The 12,658-nt window shown below is 44.2% G+C and overlaps 1 protein-coding gene across 2 annotated transcripts in view; it reads left to right on the forward strand.

Annotated features, from left to right (window-relative positions):
• TRPM7 (transient receptor potential cation channel subfamily M member 7) overlaps positions 1-12,658 on the forward strand; it is a 250,871-nt gene that overhangs the window by 57,546 nt on the left and 180,667 nt on the right. For both annotated transcript variants that reach the window (XM_078771748.1, XM_078771749.1), the window contains 3 exons: positions 388-511; positions 10,307-10,379; positions 10,587-10,687. In XM_078771748.1, coding sequence (XP_078627874.1) covers positions 388-511; positions 10,307-10,379; positions 10,587-10,687 — 298 coding nt within the window. The remainder of the gene's footprint in view (positions 1-387; positions 512-10,306; positions 10,380-10,586; positions 10,688-12,658) is intronic.

Genomic DNA, 12,658 nt, shown 5'->3' on the forward strand with positions numbered 1-12,658 from the left:
TGTTTTTCTCAATCGCAGTATTGTGTGACTTATTTGTCTCTGCTTTCTGTTCATCGGCCCCTCTTAGTTTGGAATGTAAGTGATTGAACCACACCCATGCTAGTCATTGCCATTTGTACTTTTACTGTTGCACTGTTTTCCACAAAAGCATTGTCGGTCATTGATCATTCACACTGTAGTGTGCCGAAATTGCTGTTATTATATGTAAATGGATAACTTATTGTTTCACAATATAATTATTTACTTTGCTTGACAAAACGAATCAAACTCTTCACTTCGGTCATGTCTGCATACGTGAGAGTGGCTTCAGCGATGCAAACCGGGATGGAGGAATATGAGGAATGAAAAAGTGGAAACGGTGATTGGTTGAACCTTGCCTGCACACAGGGAACTCTGTGATGGGATCCAAGAGGAAATCATGGGTACCATAAAAAGGACGTTCAACTTCAGCCACGGGCAAGCTCAACACCTGCTACAAACCTTGCTTGAATGCATGCGAAACAAAGCGCTGGTGAGTATTCACATTCCACTCGATTGAATGCATCATTGCTCTCACAATTGCTCGAAAGTGATGTTTTGTGTTTGACTGTTTTAGTGTGCTCATCACCCTGCGCGCGTGAAGCGAAAAGCAGGGTTGAGCGATCTTGTGCGTCCGTACATGTGGCGTACGTGTGTGTCTGCATTTTTAAAATTCGTTTTCTCGGTAACCGTTGGTCCGATTAACACAAAGTTTTCATCATAGGAGTGCCTCCGCCTGTATAATTATTGTATTCATCATTATGATGTCAGAGGTCACGTGATACGGACGCCATCTTGGAAAAACGTTGCACCTCTATCTCTGAAACCGCTCAAAATTGAAACATGGCTCATTCTCAAGTACTCCACATGGGGAACAAGATTATGTTAATGATGTCATTGTTACCTTCATTTTGACGTCATGATTCGACAAGTACAATGCTTGATCCGATCGGCATGAAAAAATTTCGCTGCAACTGTTAATCCGATGGACACGAAATGTTCACCATAGGAGCACCTCCTCTTGTAAAAAAAAATTTCAAATGATTAATTATGACCATAGGTCATGTGATACAGGCGACATCTTGGAACGAAAAACATTGCACCTCTATCTCCGAAACCACTCCATGGACAAAAATTGAAACATGGTGCTTTGTCAGGTACTCCCCATGGGCAATAAGATATGTTAAGGATGATGTCATCGGTACCTTCATTATGACGTCATAATTCGACAAGTACAACGCTCGATCCGATCCGTATGAATTTTTTTTTCTCTGCAACTGTTCGTCCAATGGACACTAAATGTTCACCATAAGAGTGCCTCCTGTATAATTCTTTTTTAATGATAATTAAGACGTCATAAGTCACATGCTACAGGCATAATCTTGGAAATACCAAAAAAACATTGCACCTCTATATATCCAAAACCGCTCCATAGAGAAAAATTGAAACATGGCTCATTGTAAAGAACTCTGCACGGGGAATAAGTGTTGTTAATGATGACGTTATTGGTGCCTTAATTATGACATCATAATTCGACAGCGACAACGCTTGGTCTGATCATTTTGAAATTCCTTGCGTGTGATATACGCAACAATTATTGTGTTGCCTTCAAGGCATTTAGTTAACTTTCTAGATGTCATATGTAAATAATTTAAATAATTTCTAGTGGAAAATGAAAAGTGAATAGCTTACTTAAATGCTTAACAAAATCTTTTGTAGGATTTGTATTAGTTTCACTCATGTGATACAACGATGTCACTTCCTGTTTGGTCGCTTCCTGTTTGGCTCTTCCTTATTCTTCTGAGGCAAGAGATAGACATGTGCTGCATGCTCCCAGTGCAATCCATTTGCATCCATTGTCAATCATCGGAAAGCAATGCTTTTTTATCACAACATCTTGATGGAGAAGAGTGACAGTAAATGGTGAAACTTACTACGACTCTGTCTTCATTAGATACGGTTTAGATACGGTTGTGACACAAAGGATTTTCCTATCACGCAAACCCGGGTTGCACTCCCCCTAAAATAAATAAATAAATAATGTAAGATGGTAAAAAATCACTGGGCAACCCGGGTCATCGCGTGGTGGATACAACAACAACATGCATTTTAAGGCCATTTTCCCTGCTAGAGCGGGGGTTAGCCTTGCGGTCCCCATGACAATCTTCTCCATTTTGCCCTATTTTCTGCATCTCTCCTTGTTTAACCCCCTTGCCCGCATTTCTTCTTCCACCATCTTTAGCCAAGTCTTTCTCGGTCTTCCCCGTCGTCTACTTCCTTCTACATTAATTTCCATCACTCTTCTCAACCAGTCACTTTCATCCTTCCTCAACACATGACCAAACCATCTCAACCTGTTCCTCTTCACAGCATCAATCACAGGCAATATTCCCATCATCTTTCGCAATTCATCATTTGTCTTCCTCTCTCTCAACGATACTCCGCACATCCATCGAACCATTCGCATTTCCACCCTTTCCAGCCTTCGTTGCTGCTCTACGTTCATTACCCATGTCTCGCTCCCATAAATCATAACACTTCTCACACATGCAGCATACACCTTTCCCTTCAGCTTCAGCGACACTCTCCTCCTCATCAGCACGCCACTCAGTTCCCGAAACTTCTTCCATGCACATCTCACTCGAGCAACCGTTGCCGAGTCTGATCCACCTTCTCCATTCAGCATGTCTCCGAGGTAGCAAAATGTTTTCACACCTTCCAGCTTCAGGCCGTCTCCAAGATCCAACTCAACATTTCCTCCATCTGCAGCTCCCTCTGTGCACACCTTACATTTGAATGTAGCTGCCACACTGGTAAATGACCCTCTCAGACCACTACATTTTTGATGAACCCACTCAGCGCACATTGTACATTGAATGGAGTTCACTCCGACACCCTTCCTGCACACAGCACACGGCCACTTCCCAGTTCTCTCCACCTCACCACATGCTTTACCACTTGCCATCACCTTCGTCTTTCCGATATTCACCTTCAGACCTTTTGTCTCCATACATTCCTTCCACTTGTTCATCTTTTCCTTCAGTCCATCCATACTTTCCGCAATCAACACCAGATCATCTGCATACAACAACTCCCACGGTAAACCCTCCTTTACGTTCTGAGCCAGCACCTCCATCACAGCTACAAATAGTAGTGGACTTAGTACCGACCCCTGATGCACTCCCACCTTCACCTCAAACTCACCACTGTTCCCGTCCTTCGTCCTTACAGCTGTGCGCGCTCTTTTGTACATTGCCATCGCTACTCTGATCAACCATTCCTCCACTCCGAACTTCCTCAATGCCCATGTCAATACTTTGCGTGGAACCCTATCGAATGCTTTCTCCAGATCAACAAACCCAAAAAACAACTTCTTTCTCTTCTCCATGTACTTCTCCTGCAACTGCCTCACAATGAAAAGCACGTCTGTCGTTCCTCTTCCTGGCATAAATCCAAACTGCATTTCGTCGATCATCACTTTCTTCCTTATCCTCCTCTCCAACACCCTTTCCAATACCTTCATTCCATGCTCCAATAACTTTATCGCTCGGTACCAGCCACACCTTTCCCCTTGTATAGAGGGACGAGGGTACTCAGTTCCCAATCCACTGGAATGCGGCCTTATTTCACCACCAGATTACAGATCTCTGTCATTCTCTTCACACCCCAACTTACTGCTGCCTTCAACATATCTCCCACAACTCCCGTCGGCCCTCCCGCTTTTCCACTCTTCATTGCTTTTATCGCTTCCTCAACTTCCTTCTCAGTTATCTTCTCTGCCGGTCCTAAAACTGGGTTACTCTCTATGTTGCCATCCCATTCATTCTCTGTATTCAACAGCATTTCCATATATCTTTTTTATCTTCCTTTAATTCTATCTGGGTCGACAACGATTTGTCCCACTTCATCCTTCAAGCAACTCACCCCCATCACATCACACCTCTCTTTCGCTATGTGATTTGCAATCCTGAATACTGCTTTCTGACCCTCTTCCGAATCCAAGCGTTCTCCGAACATTTTCCTGCATGCCTCCTGCGCCTTTGCTACCTCTTTCTTTGCAGCCTTCCTGGCTGCCTTATAACTTTCATGCTCTGCTGTTTCTGCTCCCGTACCCTTCACCTTCTCCCACTCCTTGAACTTCTTCCTCTTCTCGTCAATCCTCTTTCCAACTTCATCATCCCACCACCATGTTTCCGAGTGCCTCGGTGCTCTTTTTGTCCATCCACATACCTCACCAACGGCTCCCAACAGACTAGCTTTCATTGACATCCAACCACTTTGAAGCTCAACCACATCATCCTCTACCCAACTCAGCCTCTCTTTTAATGCCTCCCTTACTGTCACCTCTTTCAACCTCCACACCTTCATTCTCGGTTGGTACTTCACCCGCCGAGCTCTCCTCGCACCTTTCACCCTTATGTCGCAGACAACCAAGTGGTGCTGTGAAACAGCCTCCTCCCCCGGGATCACCTTTGTGTCCTGGAGGTGCCCCCTATCTCGCCTATGCACCATCAGGTAGTCGACGGTTGTCGTCGACCCACCTGACGTGTATGTAACAAGCTTATTATCCTCTTTCTGGAACTGAGTATTACAAATCAACAAATCAGCTCCATCAGCAAACTCCAAAATCCTTTCACCTTCTCCATTTCTCACACCATATCCGTAACCCCCATGAACTCCCTCAAAACCATCCATACTCCTTCCCACATGTCCATTCAGGTCTCCTCCCACCACAACACCTTCCTCATCTTTCACGTTTTCCATCAGCTTCTCTATCGCACACCAGAACGTGTCCTGCTCTTCATCGCTTCGACCAACCTGCGGAGCATATCCCGAGATGACGTTCACCAAGAGCTTTCCAATCATCATTTTCACCATCATCAACCTATCACTCACGTGGTGGATCATCTATCTATAATTCCAGTAATCTCTGTGTGTATGTGTGTGTGTCTGTGTGTGTGTGTGTGTGTGTGTGTGTGTGTGTGTGTGTGTGTGTGTGTGTGTGTGTGTGTGTGTGTGTGTGTGTGTGTGTGTTTGTCTGTGACCGCTGTTTCTCGACAACCACGGGTCCGATATACTTTAAACTTGCCAGGTATATTGCTGGGGACCCGAGGATGTGCCTTTTCAAGGTTTGAAATTAATCGGACAAGTGGTTCCCAAGGTATGGTCACCGTACTCGCAAGCCGTTCGCTTTGGCTTTGCGAATGGACCAAACCATTTCATGTAAATAGAGGGGGGGGGGGGGGGGTTCTACCGTACTCGCAAGCCGTTCACTTTGGCTTTGCGAATGGACCAAACCATTTCATGTAAATAGAGGGGGGGGGGGTTCTGTGGTCGTTACTGCCACGTGGTTTCAAAGTTTTTTTTTGTTGTTGTTGTTTGCACGCATGTTTTTTTGCACCCACGTACGGGCACGCCCTAGTATACTAAAAACTCACAAGGCTGAAGGAGCAAATAATGTGGAGTTTCTTCTTCAAAAAATAACTTCTGGCTGCCACGTACGACCAATCATGTTGAAATTTTAAACAAGTATTCTGCTTGACCACCTCTACATTACTTTGACTTTTCACGTCAATCAATGAAGCGGTTCAAGATATATAATTTTAAAAGATGTTCGTTCAGTCCCACATGGCTGCCATACCATGTAACCTAGGAACTATTGAGGGACACAATGGGCCCAAGGCATGTGGAACATATGAGTGAAGTTTCCACTCGATCTGTTCAGCCGTTCTGGAGGAGTGGCTTTTTAAACGTTTATTCTTCCAAAAAAATCACAGCTCCAAAACCATGTGACCTATGACGGCATGGTCACGGAACATTTTGGTTGGTCATGTGATCATGCATGTAAAGTTTTGCCTCCATCTGTTTGGCCGTTTTGGAAAAAAGGGGATTTGGTTGTTTTTTAAGGCTTTTCTGTTAAAAACAAAATGGCGGCCGAACCACGTGACCAATGATGTCATTATAATTTTTTCCATCACCAATTTATCCAGAGATGATGCTCAAGAAATTTCATCGTGATCAGATGACGTTTTGTACTTGAATTTTGACATCATGTAAAACTTTACATCCATCCAAAACCTTGATCTTTTCTTCCCCCGCTAATTTCACCCCAATTCCCCTTTTTGAAATACCAACTTCTGTCCTGGAAGTCCTTGGTGTCCTTGTGCTTTATACTTCTCCCTCCCCCCCCCCCCCCTTCCCATGCCTCCTCCCCCCGGGCCCTCTCCCTTCCACACATCTCCCTGCTCTCGGATGTTGTGTTTGTGTGCTTCCCCTTTTCTCCCCATCTTGTCTTCCGCTCCCTCTTTTTGTGTATTTTGTTTGTCTGGTCGATTTGTTTGTGAAGTAAATGTTAGCTCTTTCACGAGCCTCGATTCAGTATACAAAAAAAAAAATCATGGTGGAGGCACATATGACATCATCATTAACCTATGTTCTCCATGGAGAGTCCTTTACAACGAGTCAGGCCTCAATTTTTTTTCTACGCAGCGCTTTTGGAGATATAGAGGTGCAACGTTTTTCAGTTTTTCCAAGATGGTGCCCATACGATGTGACCTATGACATCATAATTGGCATTAAGAATTCCACATGTGGAGCCACTCCTTTGGTGAAAATTTCGTGTCAATCGCATCAACGGTTGCAGAGAACATAAATTTTAAAGATTTTGAACTGCCAAAATTGCAGCGGAAGAATAAAAAGAATAATAATGTGAGAAAAAACAATAGTTTATCCACTGCCGTGCAGGGAGTGGTACCATAATAATCACCTAGTTTTTATCACCTAGTTTTACAAAATATTACTAATTATATAACATGTAAAGAAAGTAAGGTAATGGTCAATAATGAACTAGTCTTGCTGGTGAAGCCTCGTCGATGTGCATCTGCAGACGGGTAAAGTAAGAACAATGCATAAAATCAACAGGAAGTTGATTGAGATTTGCTAACCTCCGTGAGAAGCAAGAAGCTGAGGTTTCGGGGTATTAACTCTTCATTGGAGCAAAACAGGGTTAACGCTTGAAACGTCAGCTTCTCATTGCTTCCCATGGAGAAAGGGAACAACCAATTAGCTCTCACCTAATCATGGATCCAAAATATTTACCACTTGCCAGTGCTGACAGGTTATGTCAGTCTCTCGCCTGAGTCAGTCTGGCTTGGTTTTGTTGGTCACTCCCTGGGCTCTCGGCTGGGTCGTTATCGTCATCGTGCTCGATCGTCTCTAATTTCCATCTGATCATCACCTTCTCCCGGCCGTGGTGCTCCATCGGGGTTTTGTGGCAGTTTGGTGACGGTGTGGTGAGGGAAGGAGGACATCCTGCTGCACAGTTGTTGCAGCAGGGAGTGCTGTGTGGGAAACACTGGTAAATGAGGGAGGTGTGCGGAGCAGCTTCACATCTCAATGTCCTGAGGGGTCGTGGGCGCATATCTCACGGCCATTGGTGACTGGGGCAACCAAAGAGCATCATTCCAGACGGATGCGCCAGCTGCCCAGAGCTACCACACCAGGTTAAGAGGGTCTGAATCTTCTTCACCGCAACAGTCTTTATCTTTTGTCTGATGAATGTGGGCCCGATTTAGATTAAGTAATTGTAAATCCTAAGGTGGTCTTTCTGTCTTCCACCGACTCCTCTCCGGCCTTGCTCCCCCAGCTGGGTCTGTGCTCTGTCCCCCAAATAAATATTCCTGCAGGAAGCACAAGATTTGCAGCATCCCTCTTCTGGTGAAACTGCCAAAATCAAGACTCTGCTCACCTTCACTCTTTCATTCCTCTTTTCTCCCACCTCTGGAACAAACTCCCTCACTCTCTTCTATCCTCTCCTCCCTCTAGGTCTTTAAAACAGCTGTTCACCACCATCTCTTATCTTCCCCCATCCCATACCGTGTATCCCTCCCTCCTCACCAGCCCCCCCCTTCCACAGATCTACCGACGTCCTTGTTCTCTACTGTTGTTGTGTTTGTGTGCCTCCCTGTCTCCCCCTCTCGTCTCCCGCTCCGTTCATTGCATGTTTTCATGTTCAATATGTTAGCTCTTACACGAGCCTCGATTCTGTGTACAAGTTTTTTGTTTTTTTTAAATGCCCCAGTATTCTGAGGGTGCGAGTGCATGCATAGTGGGTAACTTACTGCTTCACACAAAAATGGTGCAAAAACAGATCCTTGCAATTATAGACCAATCAGCCTACTCCCAATCATCAGTAAGGTCATGGAATAAATCATCGCTTCTGACATCAAATCCTTCCTCTCCTCCAATGGCTTGATCTCTGATCATTCATTTGGATTCAGACCAGGTCATTCTACTCTGGGCATGCTGCTTCTGCTGTCTCAACAATGGATGGAGATCCTCAGTGCCATACAGGAAATCAGAGCCGTCTCCCTATCTTGTGCCTTCGATGGGGTCTGGCACCATGCCCTGCTTACCAAACTCTCCTCCTATGGTATCCATGGAAACCTCCACACATGGCTCGTGGACTTCCTCTCCTGTCGCAGTCAACGTGCGGCTCTAAATGGAATGCTCTCATCATCTCTTCCTGTCCAGGCTTGAGTCCCTCAAGGCAGTGTTATTGGCCCTGTGCTTTTTCTAATCTTCATAAATGATCTCTCCGGAAAATCCACTCGCTCTTTCCTGAAGACTCCACCCACCCTCTGCTGCTCCATCTCTCATCCCTCAGATCGTAGGCAGCAGCCTCTTCACTCTCTGCAGACCTGGATAAATTACAAGCTGGTCAAACACGTGTAACATGTCTTTCAATCCTGACAAATCTCACATTGTCTCTCCGAAACGACCCTCTGGAAAACCCTCCCATTTACTTTCTCAACAATCCTTTCGTAGAAGTTCTGTCACTCAAGCTTTTGCGTCTCACTATCTGCCATGATCTCTCCTGGGAAAGCCATATTGCCAAGCTGGCCTCCAAAGCTTAGTCGCTGACTCTGCATCCTTCGTCGTGTGAAGTCCTATGGATATGGAACTACCCAGGCCCTTCCTTGAGTTGGCCATCCGACCAAACTGAGCAACTGGGCAAGAAGGATCTTGGTCAGAAAGGTGAGCCATAACTCAAAAGACCAATCTGACAGAGCTGCAGAGTTTCTTGGCTGAGATGAGAAAACCTGCCGGAAGGACAACAGTCTTTCCAGCCCTTCACAAATCTAGGCTTTATGGGAGATTGGCCAGACGGAAGCCACTCCATCGAAAAAGGCACATGACAGGACGCCTGGAGTTTGCAAAAAGACACATGAAAGACTGAGAGCATGTGGCAAAATATTCTGTCTCTGGTGAGATGAAAATTGAACTATTTGGCCTGAAAGCAAAGCACTACATCTGGCAGAAACCGAGCACAGCTAATCACCTATCTGATACCATCCCTACCATGATGCATGGTGGTGGCAGCATCATATTATGGGGATGCTTTTCAGAGGCAGGGACTGGGAGACTTTTAAGGATCGAGGAAACAATGCATGGAGCCAAATGCATGCAAATCCTTGAGGAGAACCTGCTTCAGAGTGCAAAAGAGCCTAGATTGCAGCGAAGATTTACATTCCAACAGGACAATGACCCCAAGCATACAGCCAAAGCAACACTGGAATGGCTTCAGAACAAGAATGTGAAAGTCATTGATTGGCGCAGCCAAAACCCAGACTTTAATCCCATTGATAATCTGTCGAAAGACTTGAGGATTGCTGTTCATCCCCATCCAACTTGACAGAGCTTAAGCAAATGTGCAAGGACAAATGGGAGAACTGCTTTCCATTTTTAGGTTGGAGGTTGTAGACAACAACCGCTCAGGGTCGTACTACCATTCAGAATTGGGAGCGTTAAAGTGGTGCCAGGAAACATCTTACACTCTCTGTATCAGGATTGCTGGTCTTACTTTCTGTCTCACTCAACCTACAGCTACTTGGATAGCTTTAATTTCTCTTTCTCACAAACAAACATTATACACTTTTCTTGCTCAATTTCACTTCTCACCTTTACATTCTCTCTCTTTTATTTCTCTTTTTGCAGTTATTTTATTTAAGGCCTGGCCTTGATGAGGACGAAATAGGCTGTGACTGAAGCATCCGACATAAAAAAAACTTCCAAAACCCAGTTTTGCAAAGCTGATGCAGAAATACCAAAGAAGATTCGAAGCTGTAATCGCTGCCAAAGGCGCTTCTATGAAGTATTGACTCGGGGTTGAATACTTATTTAAATTAGAAATTTGTGTATATATCATTTTAAATTATTTTGTAAATATTTTCTTTTTTTGTTTTCTGCACCTTATAAGCATCATTTGGTGTCGGTGTTTTCTCTTCAGATAACGGTGTTTTCACCAAGTTCTGAGGAGCACAAAGACATTGATCTGGCTGTTCTAACGGCACTTCTGAAAGGTAAACATTTAAACCCTTGCACTGATCTGATGATAGTAATCTAGCACAGATGCATTATACTGTGTGAGAGATGTGTGTATTTTTTTTCTGAATAAATATGGAACTAAAATCCCCTGGGTGCTTCCACGTAAAGGAAGTGGATTTACTCCGAATCTGTATTAAATGCATTGATGCTGTTATTTGAGCCATTGTTCTCTGTTACTGCAGGAACCAATGCATCTAGTTCTGATCAGCTGAGTCTCACCATGGCCTGGAACCGTGTAGATATTGCCAAGAACCATGTCTTTGTCTACGGCCAGCACTGGGTGGTAGGTGGAACATTTTAAGTAGAAAAGGTCAACTCCCAAACCCATTTAAATATTAATTTCTATCTTCTGGAAACCTTTGCATATAAAAATGTATTTTTTACAGAAGATCATTTCCATTGGACCATTCGTTTCACACTGACATTTTAAAAAGAATGTTTCGCCTTGTTTTTATTGAAAGAGCACAACTTTGCCAAACGTTAAAAATTACAATTAAGCCTTCTGTTCTTATCATTGTGACCTGACGCGCAAATACGATCGACTCTCGATAATTTCAACATCCATGGTGTCCCACGAGTCAATAATCCCCTTTTGCCAAGCTGTAGAATGAATGAATGAATAATGAATGAGCGTTTTAAGGCCATTTTTCCCCGCTAGAGCGGGGGTTAGCCTTGCGGGCCCCATGACAATCATGGTTCCCTGTTTTGAGGCAATGTTTTTATGGCCGGATGCCCTTCCTGACGCCAACCCTTGGTCACGCTCTTACGATGCGCAGGGATACAGTGTACCGATTCTAAACCGGGGTACACACCGGGATCATTCATCCCAGCAAGCTGGTACTCAATTTGCCGACCTCGGAAGGATGACAGGCTGAGTCAACCCCCCTGGCGTTAATTCAGCGATCGACTGGGATTCGAACCCAGGATCCTGGGATCCCAAACCAGCACCCTAGCCGCTAAGCCAACACCAAGCTGTAGATTGCAGAATATTTGATGTGTGGACAATAAAGGACAATAAATGCATGTTTCCAGCATTAAAATATTGCTTTCGGATCAGAATTTTGCTGTAAGCTATTAACCCCATGCTTTTGGCCCTTTAGAAAAATAATAAATAACAGATTTAAAGACGCGCGCGTCAACTGATTTTCCAAGCAGAAGAGAAACGTAAACATCCGTGCTTGGAAGTTTGTTGACACCTCTGGCTAGGTCTTCAATTCTTTTAACCATTATTTTTTCAAGGGCCAAATACATGACGTAATCAGCACAATCTCTGTTCTGATCTTTTAGCTAATTACTGTATTTGAATATAAATACATATGTATTCTGGTAAACCATTTCAGTTGTTGGAAATTGGAATTGATAAGATGATTTACTTATCCCCCCCCCCCCCTCCCCTCCACTCCCCCCCCCTCCCCCCCTGATTCGGCAGATAGTCAGTGTAGGTCACATTTACAATGTCGTACAAAAGCCAGAGCAATGTGATAATTTTGATTAAATTCGCCGTTCAAAATAGTACACATGCCAGTGCATGATTGGGAGCAGGCTGATTGGTCTGTAATTGCAAGGATCTGCTTTTGCACCATTTTTGTGTGAAGCAGTAAATTACCCACTCCGCATGCACTCGCACCCTCAGAATAGTGGGGCATAAAAAAAAAAATTGTATACAGAATCGAGGCTCGTGTAAGAGCTAACACATTGAACATGAAAACGTGCACAGCCACACAAAACATTCAATGAAGGCAGCGGGAGACAAGAGGGGGGAGAGAGGGAAGCACACATGCATTCAAATACCCTGAGCAAGAGAAAGTGTACCTCTTTTAAGACAAGCCAAAAAACAATCATTTTAAAAGCACATCGACATGTCAACTACAATCCAGTGCATTAATAAATGTAATGACGATTCATAAGCACTTCTCATATTAAATACAAGGTAGTTGCGCTTTCACGTACCTGTCTCACCCTTTATTGGAACTTGTGCACTGAAGAGTATTGACGAGTGTTGAAAATAACAATGTTAAAAGGCGCTCAACTTCTTCTCCATTGTCCAGTAGGACCTTATTTTATTTAGTGGATTCTGTATGGCTTCATTCTGGTTTCGGGGAACCAGCATAGATTAGATTTGCAGTGTGTAAAATACAACAGTAGATTCGGGGAACCCGATTGAAGCAAGGGTGGAAATCGCTCCATTTATGACGACGAAACGTCTGATGCCCCACGTAGAGATCGGTTTCTGAGGTTTGGGACATGGAATGTA

The sequence above is a fragment of the Myxine glutinosa genome, chromosome 2, assembly GCF_964187855.1.
Source record: "Myxine glutinosa chromosome 2, kmMyxGlut1.1, whole genome shotgun sequence".
Classification (NCBI taxonomy): Eukaryota; Metazoa; Chordata; class Myxini; order Myxiniformes; family Myxinidae; genus Myxine; species Myxine glutinosa.